General features: G+C 62.8%; 2 protein-coding genes across 2 annotated transcripts in view; one reads left to right on the plus strand and one right to left on the minus strand.

Annotated features, from left to right (window-relative positions):
• Positions 1 to 195, minus strand: part of AATK (apoptosis associated tyrosine kinase) — a 68,368-nt gene extending 68,173 nt beyond the window's left edge. Inside the window, exon 1 of the mRNA XM_073311961.1 lies at positions 48 to 195. Coding sequence (XP_073168062.1) covers positions 48 to 129 — 82 coding nt within the window. The 5' untranslated portion in view covers positions 130 to 195. The remainder of the gene's footprint in view (positions 1 to 47) is intronic.
• A 5,181-nt stretch (positions 196 to 5,376) lies between these two features.
• PVALEF (parvalbumin like EF-hand containing) lies at positions 5,377 to 11,300 on the plus strand. The gene is made up of 5 exons (XM_073311029.1): positions 5,377 to 5,430; positions 9,500 to 9,613; positions 9,959 to 10,094; positions 10,629 to 10,744; positions 11,074 to 11,300. Exons 2-5 carry the CDS (start codon positions 9,508 to 9,510, stop codon positions 11,118 to 11,120), a joined length of 405 nt encoding a protein of 134 aa, XP_073167130.1. The 5' UTR covers positions 5,377 to 5,430; positions 9,500 to 9,507; the 3' UTR covers positions 11,121 to 11,300.
• Positions 11,301 to 15,836: the final 4,536 nt, after the last annotated feature.

Raw genomic sequence — 15,836 nt, forward strand, 5'->3', positions numbered from 1 at the left:
GCACCTCCGTGGACACAGCCGGCCCCCCGGGGCCCAGCAGCACTTACCGGGGTCGAAGGGCGAGCTGAAGGCGAAGCTGGGGTGGAGGAAAGAAGGCGACATGACAATAGCAAGGCGCTTTGCAGCCATCCCCAGGGCAAGGCGGCGGCGGCGGCCGGGGGGGGCGGCCGGGGGGGCGCAGGCAGCCGCGGAGCGGCGGGGGCCGGACCCTCTCCCCGCTGCGGCGGCCCGCAGAGCCCCGGGGGCGCCAGCGGCTCAGCGCCCCCCCCGGCCCGCGCCACCCCGGGGCGCTCAGCGGGGGCGCCGCGGCGGGGAGCCGGGGCGGGCGCGGGGCAGGGGCCGGGCGCGGCGCGGGGCGAGGAGCTGTTCCGGTGCTGACCCTGGGCGCGGCGGCGGCATCGCCATCTTGCTCCGGTCCCCGCGGCGGCGGCGGAGGGGAGCGGGGGGAGGGAGCGGAGCCGGGGCGGGGGGGGGGGGCTCGGCCGGGCTGCGACCCCTGAGCTCATCCTCTGCCCCCCCCCGGCTCGGGCTCCGCTGCGCCGCTGGGGGAGTGGGGGGGCGAGTGCAGAGCTGGGGGGGCGAGTGCAGCAGGGGGCGAGTGCAGGAGAGGGGGGCTAGCGCAGGGGTGAAGGGGGGGGCTCGTGCAAGAGTGGAGATGGGGGGCGAGTGCAGGAGAGGGGGCTAGCGCAGGAGTGGAGATGGGGGGCTCGTGCAGGGGGGGATAGTGCAGGGGTGAAGGTGGGGGGGATAGTGCAGCAAGGGGCTCGTGCAGGAGTGGAGATGGGGGGCTAGTGCAGGGACAGGGGCTCGTGCAGGGGGGGCTAGCGCAGGGGTGAAGGGGGGGATAGTGCAGAGCTTGGGGGTGAGTGCAGCAGGGGGCTCGTGCAGGGGTGAAGGTGGGGGGGCGAGTGCAGAGCTTGGGGGGCGAGTGCAGCAGGGGGCGAGTGCAGGAGGGGGGGGCTAGCGCAGGGGTGAAGGTGGGGGGGATAGTGCAGAGCTTGGGGGGCGAGTGCAGCAGGGGGCGAGTGCAGGAGCGGAGATGGGGGGCGAGTGCAGAGCTGGGGGGCTAGTTGCAGGGGTGAAGGTGGGGGCTAGTGCAGCAGGGGGCGAGTGCAGGAGTGGAGATGGGGGGCTCGTGCAGGAGAGGGAGGCTAGCGCAGGGGTGAAGGTGGGGGGCTCGTGCAGGAGTGGAGATGGGGGGCTAGTGCAGAGCTGGGGGGCTAGTGCAGGGACGGGGGCTCGTGCAGGGGGGGCTAGCGCAGGGGTGAAGGGGGGATAGTGCAGAGCTTGGGGGGTGAGTGCAGCAGGGGGCTAGCGCAGGAGTAGAGATGGGGGGCTCGTGCAGGAGAGGGGGCTAGCGCAGGAGTGGAGATGGGGGGCGAGTGCAGGGGGGGATAGTGCAGGGGTGAAGGTGGGGGGGATAGTGCAGCAGGGGGCTCGTGCAGGAGTGGAGATGGGGGGCTCGTGCAGGGGCGGGGGCGGGGGCTCGTGCAGGGGTGGGAGGCTAGCGCGGGGTGAAGGTGGGGGGCGAGTGCAGGAGTGGAGATGGGGGGCTCGTGCAGGGGCGGGAGGCTAGCGCAGGGGTGAAGGTGGGGGGCGAGTGCAGGAGCGGAGATGGGGGGCTAGTGCAGAGGTGGGGGCAGGGGGCCAATGCAGGGGAGGGGGGGAATGCAGTAAACTGACTTGGGGCTCCGCATGCAAAAAATAAAATATTATTTGTCTTAAACTCGGGAATAAAATCACAAGTGGAGCCATTTGTCCTGCAGACGTGCACAGGCACCCCCCCCTCCCTCCCCCCCACAGCTCATACTCGGGGGCTCATTTGTCTGGGGGCAGTTCCCCGCCCCCAGCATTGGTTCCCCCCTCCCCCCGGCCGTGTGTCATCACAGATAATGTTCCATAGGCTGACACAGTTTTGTCCCCCAACAATTTTTCTGACACGATTCCCCGGCTGCCACTGGCTCTCCCCAGCGCTCTCTCACACGTACAGCCCCCCGCCCCGCTTCGGGCATCGCCAGCAAACCCCACGAGCTGAGCACGGGGGCCACGTCCCACCCCGCGGCGCACTCGAGATCCCTTTGTGCACCAGAACGATCCAGGATCTGGGCTCCCCGGCTGTGTCCACCCCAAGGGACTGACGAGCCCCCATCCCATGTTATTTCAACCCCACAACCCCTAGCTACAAACAGAGATGAACAGAACAAACACAGACCCCGGCGCCTACACATGCCCCTGCCTGGAGCCCAGGGGCTTTGGCTACAATGGGAGCCGGATCCCAACAGAGCCCGACTGGCAGCAGCCCCAGCACAGCCCTGGTTCAGCACTGCAGGCGTCTCCCTCAGGAGGGCGTCTCGTCTGGCAGGGCTGCGTGGCTGCCGCGGACCCAGACTTGGCCTTGGTGCACAGAGCAGCCAGCTCTTCACCGCTTCCTCCTGCCCAGCTGCCCCAGTGCTCTTTGCATTCCTCACGGGGCTCCGGGGAGATTTGTGCCTTTCCACTGGTTTTAAAACAGAGAAACCGGGCGTGCTGGGTTCCGTTCCTAGCCCTGCCGCTGACTTGCTGTGTGACCTTGGGGACGTCACTTGGCCGTTCACCTGTCCCTCGGTTTCCCTGTCTACGATGGGGCATGATCTTTCTTTAGCTGTGTCACAAAGGCAGAGGAGGGAGAGCACATCAGGTTCTTTATATTGGTGTCCGAAGTGCTTGGAGAGCGTCCTCGTAAAAGATGGAGAGCGGGTTCGGAGTCATTGGAAAGCAGCTGCTTCCGCGACCAGCAAAGCTGCTCTCGCAGCACAGAGATGGGATTCATGGCGTCACCAGGAAGCAAGATGGCTCCCCCCACCCTGGCGGCCACTCCCAGGTCAGCACAGTGCCACGCAGCTGCCGGGCAGGAGCTAGTGGGGCAAGGGAATGACCTGAGGACCCAGCATCCCAAGGGGAGGCGGCAGAAAGGCTCTCATCTCACCAGGGCAGCCAGAGGGAGTCCCCTCCCTTTCTAGGCCACAGACCTGACCGAACTGAACAGGTGGCCCTATTTTCCCAAACAGTGGTGTTGCAACATGCCCAGGGGAGGCCGTGCTCAGCAAGAGGTGCACCTTCCCCCTCCCTGCCTCCCGGACATTTACCTCACTTGATTGGCACATGATTTAATGTTCCCCGGGCCCCGGTGACCTACTAGCTGCTCCCCTGGTGCCCAGGCTCGCTAGGTCTCCTCTGCCCAGTTCGCCCCAACAGCCCCTACTGATTGTCCTGTTGCAGAGTTCACCTCGGTCTTCTGCCTGGCGCCGGCCCAGCAGCCCTGTGTGTGCCCCAGCCCAGTCCTCCTGCCTGGACTGCCTGGAGGGAAAGGTCACCGCAGCCCTTCATGGGACAGCCACTGGGCTGCACCCTCATAGGGCAAGAAGGAAGAACCCCTCACAAAGCCAGAGATGGGCCCAAGTGACGGTTTTCGGTCCATCCCAGCATGGAGAAAAAGGCCAGCTGAAGTCTTCCAAAGCGGCACAGACTCCCCCCGAGGTCTGCTGGGATGTGGCGCCTGGAAGCTCTCATCAGGGGATGGACGTTTAGCCCAGCTGCACGGGCACAGCAGCACGCTGATAGGGTTGAGTTTTTAGCACAACAGGGGGCATCCTCTCCTGCACTTTTAATATTGAATGCCAAATTTACGTGCACTGTTAATTGTTCAGAAGACCTGAGCTTGCAAAGAACACTGCGCTGCAGCTGTGGTGCTGCCACAGATAGATCCTGGCTTGGAGAAAGCAAAGTCTTCTTGCAAATAAATGTTCTCCAGGAAGGCAGCCGCATCATTCAGAACTAATTTGCTTCCTCCCTGGGACTCGAGATTACATTGCTTTGTACCCAGCTCTGATCAGCACAATTCCCCCTTGTAACCAGCGTGGAGGATTGTGAGAGTGGTTGCACAGCACACAGGCTGAGCAAGAGCAGAGAGCACAACACACATGGAAAGAATATTCCTCCTAGGTGGAAAGGAGTCAGGTGTCTCTGCTGGGGTCTCTGCTCAGCTGAGAGGCGGGGGAGTCCCCCTCTGAGGCCTTGCTTGCTTGGTTGGGGCTTTCCAGCTGTCACGGAGTCCCCAGGCGATGCTCTGGAACGGCTCCCTACGAAGCCAGGCAGGACTCTGGGGAAGTCTCTTTTCTGGGAGCAGCCTGTCTGCAAGGCAAAAAGCTCACACAGCTTCCACCTTCCTGGGTCTGACCTCGGAGCATTCAGCATCCTCTGCCCCTCCGTGCGCTTCCCCCAGTGAGTCCGCCCAGGCAGGGTCCTGGGGAAGCCAGAGGGTCCTGCCCCGCAACTCCGCAGTCAGACGTGACTCTCAGCCAGCCAGTAAAACAGAAGGTTTATTAGATGACAGGAACATGGTCTAACACAGAGCTTGTAGGTGCAGAGAACAGGACCCCTCAGCTGGATCCATTTGGAGGGTCAGTGAGCCAGACAACCACGTCTGCACTTCACTCCATGTCCCAGCCAGCCCCAAACTGAAACTCCCTCCAGCCCCTCCTCCTCTGGGCTTTGTCCCTTTCGGGACCAGGAGGTCACCTGATTCCTTTGTTCTCCAACCCTTTAGCTCTCACCTTGCAGAGGGGAAGGACCCAGGCCATCAGGTGCCAGGAAACAGGGTGTCGGCCATTCTCTGTGTCCAGACCCCTGCACACACCTGCCTACTAGGGCTCTGCAATGATCATACACCCTTATCCCACCACCTAGCTACTTAAGAACTGCATAGGGGAAACTGAGGCACCCCCACAATATTCAGAGGAAACATTAAGGATAGTGGAAACGTTAAGAACTCCCCTACAGGGTCTGCGCCACCAGGTGTTGGTGACATGATGCAAGAGCCTTGGATGGAAGGCAGTGGGGAAAGGGCAGGTATTATGTACAGCAGGGTCAGTGTCATGAGTTTCCAGGTCTCAGACAGAGGACAGAACCCCGAGATGCTTCATAGTGCAGATAACGTGCCCACAGTCACTGGTTCCAGAGGCTCCTGGGAGGTAGGACCTGCTGGCAAGCAGCTTGTCCATTCCACTATTCTCCTTCAGCAACGTCGGCCCTCTCCTCCCCTCCCCAGGTCACCCCAGCGGGGGGCTTTGCTTGCTCCTGGAGTGAGGGAGGACTTTTGGGAGTAGGCATCTGTTCTGGAGACTCCCTCTCCTGCAGCTCTATGGCCAGCGCAGGTGCTGAGATGCCAGCTGCTAATGAGGCTCTGCTAATGCTAAGCTATGCCAAGATAATCCAAGCCGCTTGCTGCCAGCATCTTGAAAGGGCCCAGGGGGGCTGCAGTGGCCAACAGGTGCAGCACTCCCTAAATAGCAAGCCCAAGCGTTGCCTATAAAAACCAGGGACGTGCCTAGCGCCCAAGGAGAACTTGCTGAGGGCTGTTCTGGAAGGAGCCTGCCACGAAGCCTGCACCAGGTAAGTGCCAGCCAGAGACCCAGGTGGGAATAAAGCCAGAGGAGAAGGCAGCTGGTGAGGAACGAGGCATCAGCTGTAAACTGTGCACGGAAACAAGGGAGAAGTCAGCTTGGAAAGAGCCCCCAGCTCTGCTAGCTGGCTCCAGCGGGAATGGCCTGGCCAGCCCGAGGGGGAGCTGGAGGAGGGAGGTGATGATGAGTTACCAGCCTCTGAGTGCCAATCAAGAAGGCTCCCGACAGTCACAGGGTCTGAGTGCACTGTGCAAGGCACCCACTGCCCACCAAGTCCGGACGTGACCCTCCCGGCTCTGTCCCCCCAAGAGGGAGGGTGCTCCGCGGGCCCTGGGAGCTGGATGGCTGGTTTAGGGGCACAGCCACCGTCAGGGAGGGGTCTGCAGAGCCCACGGCCGCACGGTTAGTCCTTGAGCCCGTTGGGAGGGACACGTCTCTGATGGCAAATGCAGGACTTTAGGTGCAGCTCTTTGGTGGGCGTCAGAGGCCACCCAGGCCAGGGCCCATGGGACACACAGGGACCAGCCTACAGCCTGCCTGGTTAGAGTCACCCTGCGAGCACGCTGCGAGCCCATCTTGGCTGTGCTGCCGGGGAGGGGGGTACGGCCGGGGAGAGCCAGGCAGGCATTGGCTGAGCTCTTGGGTCTGGTACAGTTCAGTGGGGAGGGGGAGAGCTGCCGGCTGGGGGGATTTTGTTTTGTACTGTTAAAAGTCAAACGGTCCCCTAGCCCAGGACAGGGGATTGCCCCCCGCAACTCCCTCGCTGTGACTGGAACTCTAAATAAATACAACGCAGGAGTCCCCCAAGGGAGAGAAGGCGAATGCAATGGCCCTTGCGGTCCCAGTGGGCCATGGGCTTCATGCTGGGAGAGAGGGAAAAACCGCCCCTGCAGAGCTCAGCAGCCGGGCAGCCCAAGGACTCAGGGCTTGTGCCAGTGCCCGGCCTGGGCCCTTCCCCTGGGTCCCCCTGGCACTCGTGCTGGGTCAGCAGTGACGTCTGGGCTCAGCAAGGCCAAGATTTCACTGGAAGGATTTTGCTCCCCCTTTCAAATGTCCGTCCATCCCCTTGCTGGGGCGCCTGGCTGCTTGGCACCCCAGGAGCTCACTGAGGGCCAGGTCCCACAGCACAGCCGAGGGGCCGGAGCCAGCGGGGCAGGCCCCTGCCCTTCACAAATAGCTGCCGGCTGCATTGGCCCCACGAACCGGATAGTCCGCTGGGAAGGCTGAACTATTTCGGCTCAGTGTAACTCTAGAGCGGAGTCGCATCACAAGACGCTGCCCTGTGAATAGAAGAGTCCCAGAGAGGAGGGAGCCTTCTTCAAAACAACATGCAACCCCCCAGAAATAAATACACGAGCGACCGTGGGAGGGGGGCTGGAGGTTCTGCCCTTTGAGCAGGATTCCTGGCATGGCGGGGGTGCTGGAAGGTTTCCAGGGTCCCTGCTGTGGTCTGACGTTGCAGCTGGTGCCAGTCCCCATAGCAAGGGCATGGGGCGGAGGGCAAAGAGAAGAACTTGTGCAGGGGCCCCATCAACAACCAACATCATAAACCCGGTGGGAGACATCCTGCTGCCCAGGAGAGGTGGGGCCGAGCAGGGCTCATGCCTGCTGCCCTCCTATGGGCTGACACAGGGGTAAGTCAGCCCGGACTTTGACCCAGCTGGTCTGGGGGTTTCTGCTGGGACCCAGGACACCTGGGTTCTACTTCCAGGTCACATTGTAGGCGAGGCAGTGTTCCTCTCTGGCCCTGTTTGCCCAGCTGTAACATGGGGCTAGATATCCCAGCGTGAGGCTGAGAGGTGCCATGAACTAACGCCCACAGGGTGAGCCGAGAGCCCATGCTGGACGGGGCTACAGAGGGAGAAGGGCAACGCCAAAGCCAACAAAATGGCTCCTTGGTGGGAAGGGGGCGGTTTGACTGTCCCACTGGTCCCTGGCCATTCCTGTGCTGAGAGCAAACTGGGCAGGGGACCTGTGTGGGGTGTTGCGCTCCTGGGGAAAGCCGTGCAGGGGGCTCGGGGCCCTGGCGAGCTGGCTGAGGGGGTGCCCGACCATGTCGACTTCCTGTGAAAGGTCACAAGTAAAAGGAACCCTCCCAATGTGCCAGGAGAACTCAGCAGCCGTCAGTGACGGGGGCCAGGAAAGCAAGGGCCGGGGCACTCAGCCATTCCAAACCACCAGGGCACAGAGCCAGCTTTGGGGTGAGCCCCCAGGCCAGGGGAGGGGGACGCCCATTGGCTGGGCCCCCTGACACTTGCTGCAGACCTTCTACTGCCGCAGACATCTGCCTGGCCAGCCAAGGTCCGAGCCCAGCAATGGGCACGGGTGCCCAAAGAGCCCGGGGAACGCCAGGCCCCAGTGCCCCCGTGGGAATGCGGCAGCAGCAGCATCTACAGAACCTGGTGTCCAGGAGCAGGGGCCCAAACGCCACCCCCAGCCATGGCACAGCTGGGATCCCATCGCCTCAGAGTCAGCCAGGCCCGGTGCTCACGTGGCACCGCAGGCAACCCTGGTGTGGCGGCTGCAGGGCAGGCATTCTAGCCAATGCCTCGCGGGCACCCGCTGGTGCACACACGTGCCTTATGAAAGGGGCCCCTGTGCATGGAGCCTGGCAGAACTGACGGGAGGCAGCACGCGGCCTGGGCGAATCGCCCCATTCCTCCAGGAGCCACGCCGGGCAGCGAGTCAGCACAGGGGACGGGAGGCGATGCACGGGGCTTACTGAGCTCCCTCTAGCCAGCATCTCCACAAGGCCTGCAGGGAAGCCAGGGGCTGTTTCTTGCCCCAGTCCCTCGGAGCAGCTCAGCAGGGACACAAGCCTCGAAGCTAGGCCAGGCAGAACTAGAAAAATTCCCCTCTCTGCCCTCATTCTGACCCAGGCCCTGCAGGCCTGTGCAGCAGATCCCCCCAGGAGGCACTGAGACTGCCTGGAGGTGTGAGTGTGCCAGGGTCACGCTGTGAGTGTGCAAAACTGCACAGGGACAGAGGGTTCCCAGCTCTGCACCAGGCCAAAAACACAGGGGTGGGGAGTCGGCTGGGATCCCAGGGGCAGGAAACAGCCTGGTAGATCATGGAACATTCCCCCCCTCCCCTTCCCCCGCCCCTGCCCCTGCCCCTTTGTTCCCCCTGGGAGGAGTCAGAGATTCTCAGCACAACACCGCCCCCATGCACCCAGCACAGCTGAGTCAGCCTGGAGATGCCTGGCCCGCGCCCAGCCCTGCGGAGGTTTCACCAGCACCTGAGCCCCCCCCCCCCCCCGTGCCCCCATTTAACAGTGACAAAGGGGGAGGCAATGCCAGCACCCTGGGAGGTTTTCCCCGTGGGACTCCCAGTGACTGTCACTGGGAAACCCTGCATCCAAAAGCAGGGAGCCCGGGGGCTGAGTTGGAGCTGTGGCTCGGAGTCCTGTCCGAGGCCGTCCCAGCTCAGCTGCTCCACTCACGCCAGGCTGTTGCCGTGGGCTGGCTTAGCCGCTAGGCACAGCCACGGGGCACCTCCCTAGACGCCCGCTGCTTCTCCAGGAGGTGTCAGTGCCCATGCGCCAGTCCCCTCCGCGTGCCGGTCTCCAGGATGGTCTTACCGTGCCGGGTGCGGGGAGAATGGAAGTGGTGGGCAGGGACCTGGGGGAGGGCGTCCCACCTCCACGCACAGGTCAGGGGAAGGACTCAGAGGGCACCAGCACCCTCTCCCGCGCTGAGCCAGAGCCGCTCTCGGGGGCCAGTCGGAGAGAGCGCTGCAGAGGCAGGGCTGCTCTTGGTCTGCCCACAATGGAGACCAGCTGGGGCTAGGGGCATGTCACACCAAACACCTGGCTTCTGGCGAGCCCCAGTGCAGCAGGCCTGGGCCTGGCTCCTGGCAGGTTCGCAGCAGCTGTTTGTCCACCTGACCCGGCTCGGAAGGGCAGAGAGGAGCTCGGCTGGGAGCGGCTCTGGGTGGCTCACGCTGCATGGACCATGCACGTCCCTATCCACACACACGCACCTGCGTCCTCCTGTGGACAAGCAGCCCCCGGCAGCACCAGCCAGGCTCTCAGCTCAGCTCTCCCCTTTCCTCGCCAGGGGACAGGATGACCGAGGATTTTTCCTGCCAAGTCAAGAAGATGGCACTGGCCTTGGGAACGTCCCTGACGGACAAGGACATTGACCTGCTGCCCTCGGATATAAGACATCACGGTATGGAGGGTCACAGGGCTGGGCCCTGCCCACCCTGGGATTGAGGCTGGCTCTGACCCAGGCCCCGGGTGCACTGCGTGGGGAGGTTTGTCCCCCAGCTTTCCTTTTTTGGACAATGAATTCAAAGGGGCAGGGAAGGGGTTAAAGGGGCTCAGCAGGTTCCCAGGCCATTGGTCTGAGCCTGCCCTGGGGAGCCCAGACCGCAGGGCTGGAAACCAGCAGCAGTGAGCAGGGGCAGCGCTTTGCTGCCCGTTCTTGGTTTGTCTCTTGCTGTGATGGGCAGGTGCCTGCTTGCCCGCCCCCTGCTTCCTGACGTGTGGGTCCCCTGCCCCTCTCTGCCCACAGCTGCCTTCAACTACAGCAAGTTCTTCGAGTACATGCAGCAGTTCCAGACGCCGAGTGAGCAGCAGGAGCAGGTGCGGAAAGCTTTCCAGCTCCTGGACAAGGACAACAGCGGCTTCATCGAGTGGAACGAGATCAAGTAACGGCCAGAGGCTTGTACCCTCCCTCCCCCACTAGCCCCTGTCCCTGCCCACATCCATCCTCCCTCCCAGGGCACACACCTGCCCCCCCACCTGTGGTGCCCCACCTTGGCAGGGTAGCTGACCGGCCAGAGGACTGTGCTCCCCAGGGCTGCCAAGTGCTGCCACGGTGCCCCTGGCTCTGGGGTGGGATCCAGGCTGCAGCAGGCCCAGGAGCTGCTCTGGTTGCTGGCCCTGTCTCCTCTCAGCCCACGTTCCCAAGCGCCCGTGGGCTCCAGGGCTCTTGCCTGCAGCGCCCCGAATCCACCTGCTCTCAGCCCAACAAGCCCCCACTCCCCAGAGAATCGAACACCACCTGGGGCACCCCCAGAGGCCTTGGGCACCATCGTCATGCTGCAGGGGCTACATGGGTCTGGCCCGTCCCCTCAAACCTCACCTGCCGCTCTGCCCCGCCTGGCACTGTGAAACCCTCCTTGTCCCAGGCCAGCTGAGGCCCCAGCCACCTCCTGAGCCTGGTGCCACGTGTCCCGCAGGTACATCCTGTCCACCGTGCCCAGCACCATGCCCGTGGTGCCCTTATCAGACGAGGAGGCTGAAGCTATAATCCAAGCGGCTGACACAGATGGGGATGGGAGGATTGATTTCCAAGGTAAGGGGCTGGCTGGCGGCCGGGAGGGTGGGGGTCCATAGCACTTGCCCCAGGGGTATCCAAGCCCTGCTAACTGTGCCCCCACCTTTTGGTGGAACATGGGGCCTCTTTGGAACTGCGCTCTGCAGCATTGTTTGGGGTGGTGTCAACATCCAGTGGAGACGCCGCTTGCCCCCAGCTGCCTCCTGGGGTGTCTGGAAGGCGCAGGAAGCCAGCTGTTGCGTACGGTCTCCTACCGCCCATCTCCCCGGCCTCGAAGTGCGGCTCGCCCCAAAACACACGGAAGCCTGACCCAGCACCCACTGCTCCTCTCCCTCATCTTCCTGCAGAGTTCTCCGACCTGGTCACGAAGGAGAAGATCCCCAAGAAGAAGTAAGGCAGGAGGCAGAGGAGAAAGTGCGCCCCTCTTCCTGGCAGCAGGCCGCCTGCTTTGGGGGCAGCCCCCCGGGGAGACCGCTGCTGGCTGCCCGTGCAGCACCGTGCTTGTCCTGAGTGTTCTGTCGCCTAGACCCCAGTTTGGAGGGGAAGGGGCTGGGGAGGGAGGGGGAAGGTCGCAGCCACACCTGGCCTGGGGGGATGGGAGAGCAGGGGGGGTAGCAAGATGCATACCAGGCCCAGAGCAGTAGGAGGCAGTTCTGGGCCAGGGCAGGAGGGAGGGCTTGAGAAATAACAACCACCCCCCTGGCCCCATTGCAGCTTAATCTCCCCAGCACCTCCCCTGGCGGGGACGTGGGGGCAGCTGAGCCGCACAGGACCAGCAGCGGGCGCATTCCAGACGGTGCCGCCCTCCCCCCGGCCTCCCAACCCGACAGAGCGTCAGGGCCAGCCAGGCCGGGGCTGGGAGCAGAAAGACTGAGAAGAAAAACCAGACCCGGAGCAGCTCCGAGCCTTGGGCCTCCTGTATCCGTTCCCTTCCCCCTACCCCCTCCCCTCCCGCTCAGACTGCGCCCAGCTCAGCACCGTCCGGAGAGCCCCGCCTGGGCCAGCTGGCTGCTCTCTGCCCGGAGAAGGGCCAGTTCACCATGTGCAGCAGCTGCCCTAGTTGGAGGAGGGTGGGGTGGAGAAAGTCCCTATTTGCAGCCGCTGTCCTTGTGCCGTGTCCTGCCTCGCTCCCGTCCCTGTCCCTGCCCTGCCGTGTGGGGGCAGGAGCAGCCTCAGCACTTCTATTGCAGCCCTGGTGCCGTTCGCATCCGCCGGGGCCTTTTCCTGTTCCGAATAAAGACTCTCTCGTGTGATCCCGTCTGCGGCCGAGCCCTCTGCTTTCGCCTGGCCCCTTCCCTGTACCCACAGCAGCCTCAGCCAGGAATTCCCGCTGGCCCGAGGGCTTGGCCAGACAGAGGACAGTTAGTGGCGCAGAGAGAGAAGCCAGGAGGCCTGGCCCCCAGCCCCTGGCACGGGGAGATACAGCCTGGGTCCACAAACCCCACTGGCCTGCTGAGGTGAACCCCTCCCCGCAGCATGCAGCACCAGCCATAGAGCTCAGGGTTAAAGTCCCTCTGGACCCGTCCCAGGGCCTGGCACCGCTGGGCTGGGCCTGTTCTCAGAGCCCCATGAGCTCAGCTCAGCCCAACCGCAGCCCGTTCTGGGGCTGAGCTGCAGCTGGCCTGGGAGAGGGCGGACCAGAGAGAGATGCTGAGAGCCAGGGGAGGTGCTGGTGCGATGCGGAGAGAGGAGGAAGAGGAGACCCCCTGAATGCTGCCATGAAAGGGGTCCAGATTAACTTGCCGCACCCCTTCCCCTGACACCCCCAGCCTGGTGCGCCGTACAGGACAGGGGCCAGGTCCGGGGCTACTCAGTTCTTAAAGTGAGAGCACGGCACAGGGCCCAGCTGCCCGCACTCTCACGCCTGCTTCAACGAGATCCCCCCGTGCCAATCCTGCTAACTTGTTCCAGCCGATACGGCTGGGTCAGCTCCTAATCTCCCCCTCCCGGCATAGACACCAAATTGAGCCGCAATCGCCCAGGCCGCAAAACCTCTGTCAACTTCGGCCCTTCTCTACAAAGGAGCAGTTCAGATAATCCCCAGCTAAGAGATTCCCCTTATCCCACCTAATCCACTAAACAAGAGGCTGGTTTTCAGCTTCCTTAATTGGGGATCTTTGGCCAAGCTTATCCTAGCTGCGCTGGTCGCCTGGCCTTTCTAGCCCCATTCCTCCAGCGGGGATGGGCCCCACAGGGGCAAACTCAAGGAGCACGGCAGCTGGGATGCGGCCAGAGCAGTCTAAAGTCCGTGTGGAGCCAGGCCTTGGCTGACTCTGGAGCTGTGGGTGGAGAGGAGGACCTTGCTTCTGCCCCTGTCCCTTGCCTTCAGTTTAACTTCAAACTGATGCAGAACATGGGAGCAGAGCTGGGCGAGGCCGGACCCAGCAGCTCAAAGCTGGCGATCCGTCTCTGAACCAGAATTCCTGGGGTGGGAACCAGGCTGGATCTGACATGCAACAGCTGAGGCCCCAGACACCATTGCCCGGGGGACACGAGGCAGCATATCCAAGAACATGGCATAAGGAGCCAGGCCAGCACTCACCAATGGGGTGCAAACCTCAGGCCAAAGGACACCCCTCTTCTCCTCGGGGTCAGGGAGCAGCACCGCTCGCTGGCAGCAGTAGTGGGCTGTTAGCCGCCAGAGGGGGCGACACACGCCCTTTGCCATTGGGGTACACTGGCTCGACATTGGGGTTCGGGTGAGGCAGGAGCACCCCCAGGCTCGTCAGCGCCAGGCCCCTCGGGCCAGACAGAACCACGGGGCAGGCTGCTCAGGGCTGCTCTCCCCACCTGTACAGCCACGGAAGCCACGACTGCAGCAGGGGACTTTGGGAAAACAGGTAAAATCCCCTGGGCTGGACCAGGCTATGGCGGAGTTGCCATTACAGCCCAGGTGTTCCTGGCTCCCAGTCCTGTGCTCACCCCACTCCACCTGTGCCTAAGCAGGCCCTCCCAGGGCCCTCTGCTCTGACTGCACTGGGCCTTGCAGATATGCCCCCCAGAGTCCACTCTAACACTGCCCCCACACCAGCCCCGAGCCAGGAGCAGGACAAGGGCTGTGTGGTTGGACACAGCAGAGCCTGAAGATCGGTCTTTGCTCTGCTACCTGGGAAATGTCTCTGCCCTGCTGCACTCCTTTCCCAGGCTGCATCAGCCAGAAGGGGCAGCCCTGCCCCAAGCCTGCACCAGCAGACGGGAGCGGGGGTCAGCGCAGGAAAGACTAAGCGACGCCTGGCTCCCTCCAGGGAAACGGCCCAAGGAAGCACTTGGCCCCGTTTTAGCAGGTAGACATGGCTGCCTTTCCGTGCACACGACTCCCATCAAAGGGAATAGGAGACCTGCTGGTGAGGAGTGAATGGGCAGCCCCCCGCTCCCTCCCTGCCAAGGGCCTGGGCTACTGCCTGCAAACCAGACCGGGGAGCCCTACAGACAGCTGGCTCACGGCCCTCCAATTCAGGTGGGATAACAGACTCCATCTCCACCGAGGATCCCAGGCAGCCAGCCAACATAAAGCTCCAGAATCTATTGTATAACATAGACGATTTATTCACGTCTGAACTGGGCATCGGCCTAGAAGTTAGCCAACACTGCGGCTCACGGGACGGTGAGATACTGCAATGAAAAGGCAGAGCTGAGCCTACAGCCCAAAACTACCTCAGCATCAGCCATGCAACTACATTGTGCCCACAGCCGTGGTCTTCCTGAGCAAGCCGCCGAGAGTGCAGCTGAGCTAGCAGGGCTGGGTGGGGTTGCAGGACTTCTGGCCCATTCCACACTGATCTGGAGGCCCCAACCTGAGAAGGGAACCTGTACCTAGAACCCCCAAGCTGGTGCCAGGACTGGCTGGGGCCGGCTGGCTTGGAGCAGGTGGAGATCACATCACGCTGCCTTGTGGTGCAATGATCTTGCTACAGTGCAAGTCGCATTTAAAAAATGATGCAAAGAGAATGAGGGACGGCTGGGGCCTGAGCCGCTGTCCCATCCAGGGAGCTGTTCACAGCAGCTGGGAATCTGGCCCTGGGATTGTAGATGCCCAAGTGAAACAAAGCAGAACTCTTCCCCCTGAAGGGAGAGGCTTTAAAGCGCTAGGCAAGCTACAGGTACTGTGTGTCAGTGCACGGCCAGCCACTGGTACGAGGGGGCAGGATGCCTGGGTTCCATTCCCGGCAACCGAGAGTTACCTCTCGGGTGCAATAGGGCTGGGACTGAGACACCTGCCAGGACCTTCCTGTGCCCTGGCAGCCTGCCCTTCCCCTCTGTGCATGGAGCTCAGCAGCACCTGGGGCTGTGTCTCCAGAGCCGGGGCGGGAGCACAGAGCCCCAGGGTTGGGGGGAGGAGCACAGGGCGCTGGGGGGGAGCACAGGGCACCGGGGTGAGGAGGGGCAGGTGCCCTGGGATTGTTTCCTTGGCCATGCAAGGGCTGACTCCCAGCAGGCTGGGACTTGTTTTTCCCCCACCCCCACGCCAGATTTCACATGATTTACTGATTCAGAGCCTGCAGCATCCAGGGTGCACTAGGGGAGTTAGCTCTGATTAATGCTGCTGAAACGAAGGGCAGCTGGTGCAGCCTGGCTCTGCTCTGCGGACGCCAGGGCAGCTCAGTCCTGTCAGAAAGGGAGGGTGGGCGAAGGCTCTGTTCCCAGCTGTGTAGCCCAGCCCGGTGCCCAGCTGTGAGTTAGCAGTGCCAGCCCTGCCCTGCTGCCAGAGGGGAGCAGAGTCCATTGTTAACAAACAGTGCCCACTCCCATTTTACAGATGGGGAAACTGAGGCACAGAAGGAACGGCACCTAGCCAATTCTCCTGAGTTGGAACATCCCTGGCTCTCAGACTGCCCTTCCTTTCAGGTGGGTGTCACGGAGTCCCTGGGCGATGCTCTGGAACTGCTCCCTACGAAGCCAGTCAGGACTCTGGGGAAGTCTCCTTTCTGTGAGCAGCCTGTCTGCAGGACACACAGCTCACACGGCTTCCATCTTCCTGGGTCTGACCTCGGAGCATTCAGCATCCTCTGCCCCTCCGTGCGCTTCGCCCAGCGAGTCCGCCCAGGCTGGGTCCTGGGGAAGCCAGAGGGTCCTGCCCCGCAACTCCGTAGTCAGACGTGACTCTCAGCCA

This window comes from Lepidochelys kempii, chromosome 14 (genome assembly GCF_965140265.1).
Source record: "Lepidochelys kempii isolate rLepKem1 chromosome 14, rLepKem1.hap2, whole genome shotgun sequence".
Classification (NCBI taxonomy): Eukaryota; Metazoa; Chordata; order Testudines; family Cheloniidae; genus Lepidochelys; species Lepidochelys kempii.

Bases quoted from the DNA above. Each gene is read 5' to 3' on its own strand.
- PVALEF (XM_073311029.1), top strand. From the start codon at position 9,508: ATGACCGAGGATTTTTCCTGCCAAGTCAAGAAGATGGCACTGGCCTTG. The intron at 10,095-10,628 runs GTAACGGCCAGA...CGTGTCCCGCAG, and splicing joins ATCGAGTGGAACGAGATCAA to GTACATCCTGTCCACCGTGC. The intron at 10,745-11,073 runs GTAAGGGGCTGG...ATCTTCCTGCAG, and splicing joins TGGGAGGATTGATTTCCAAG to AGTTCTCCGACCTGGTCACG.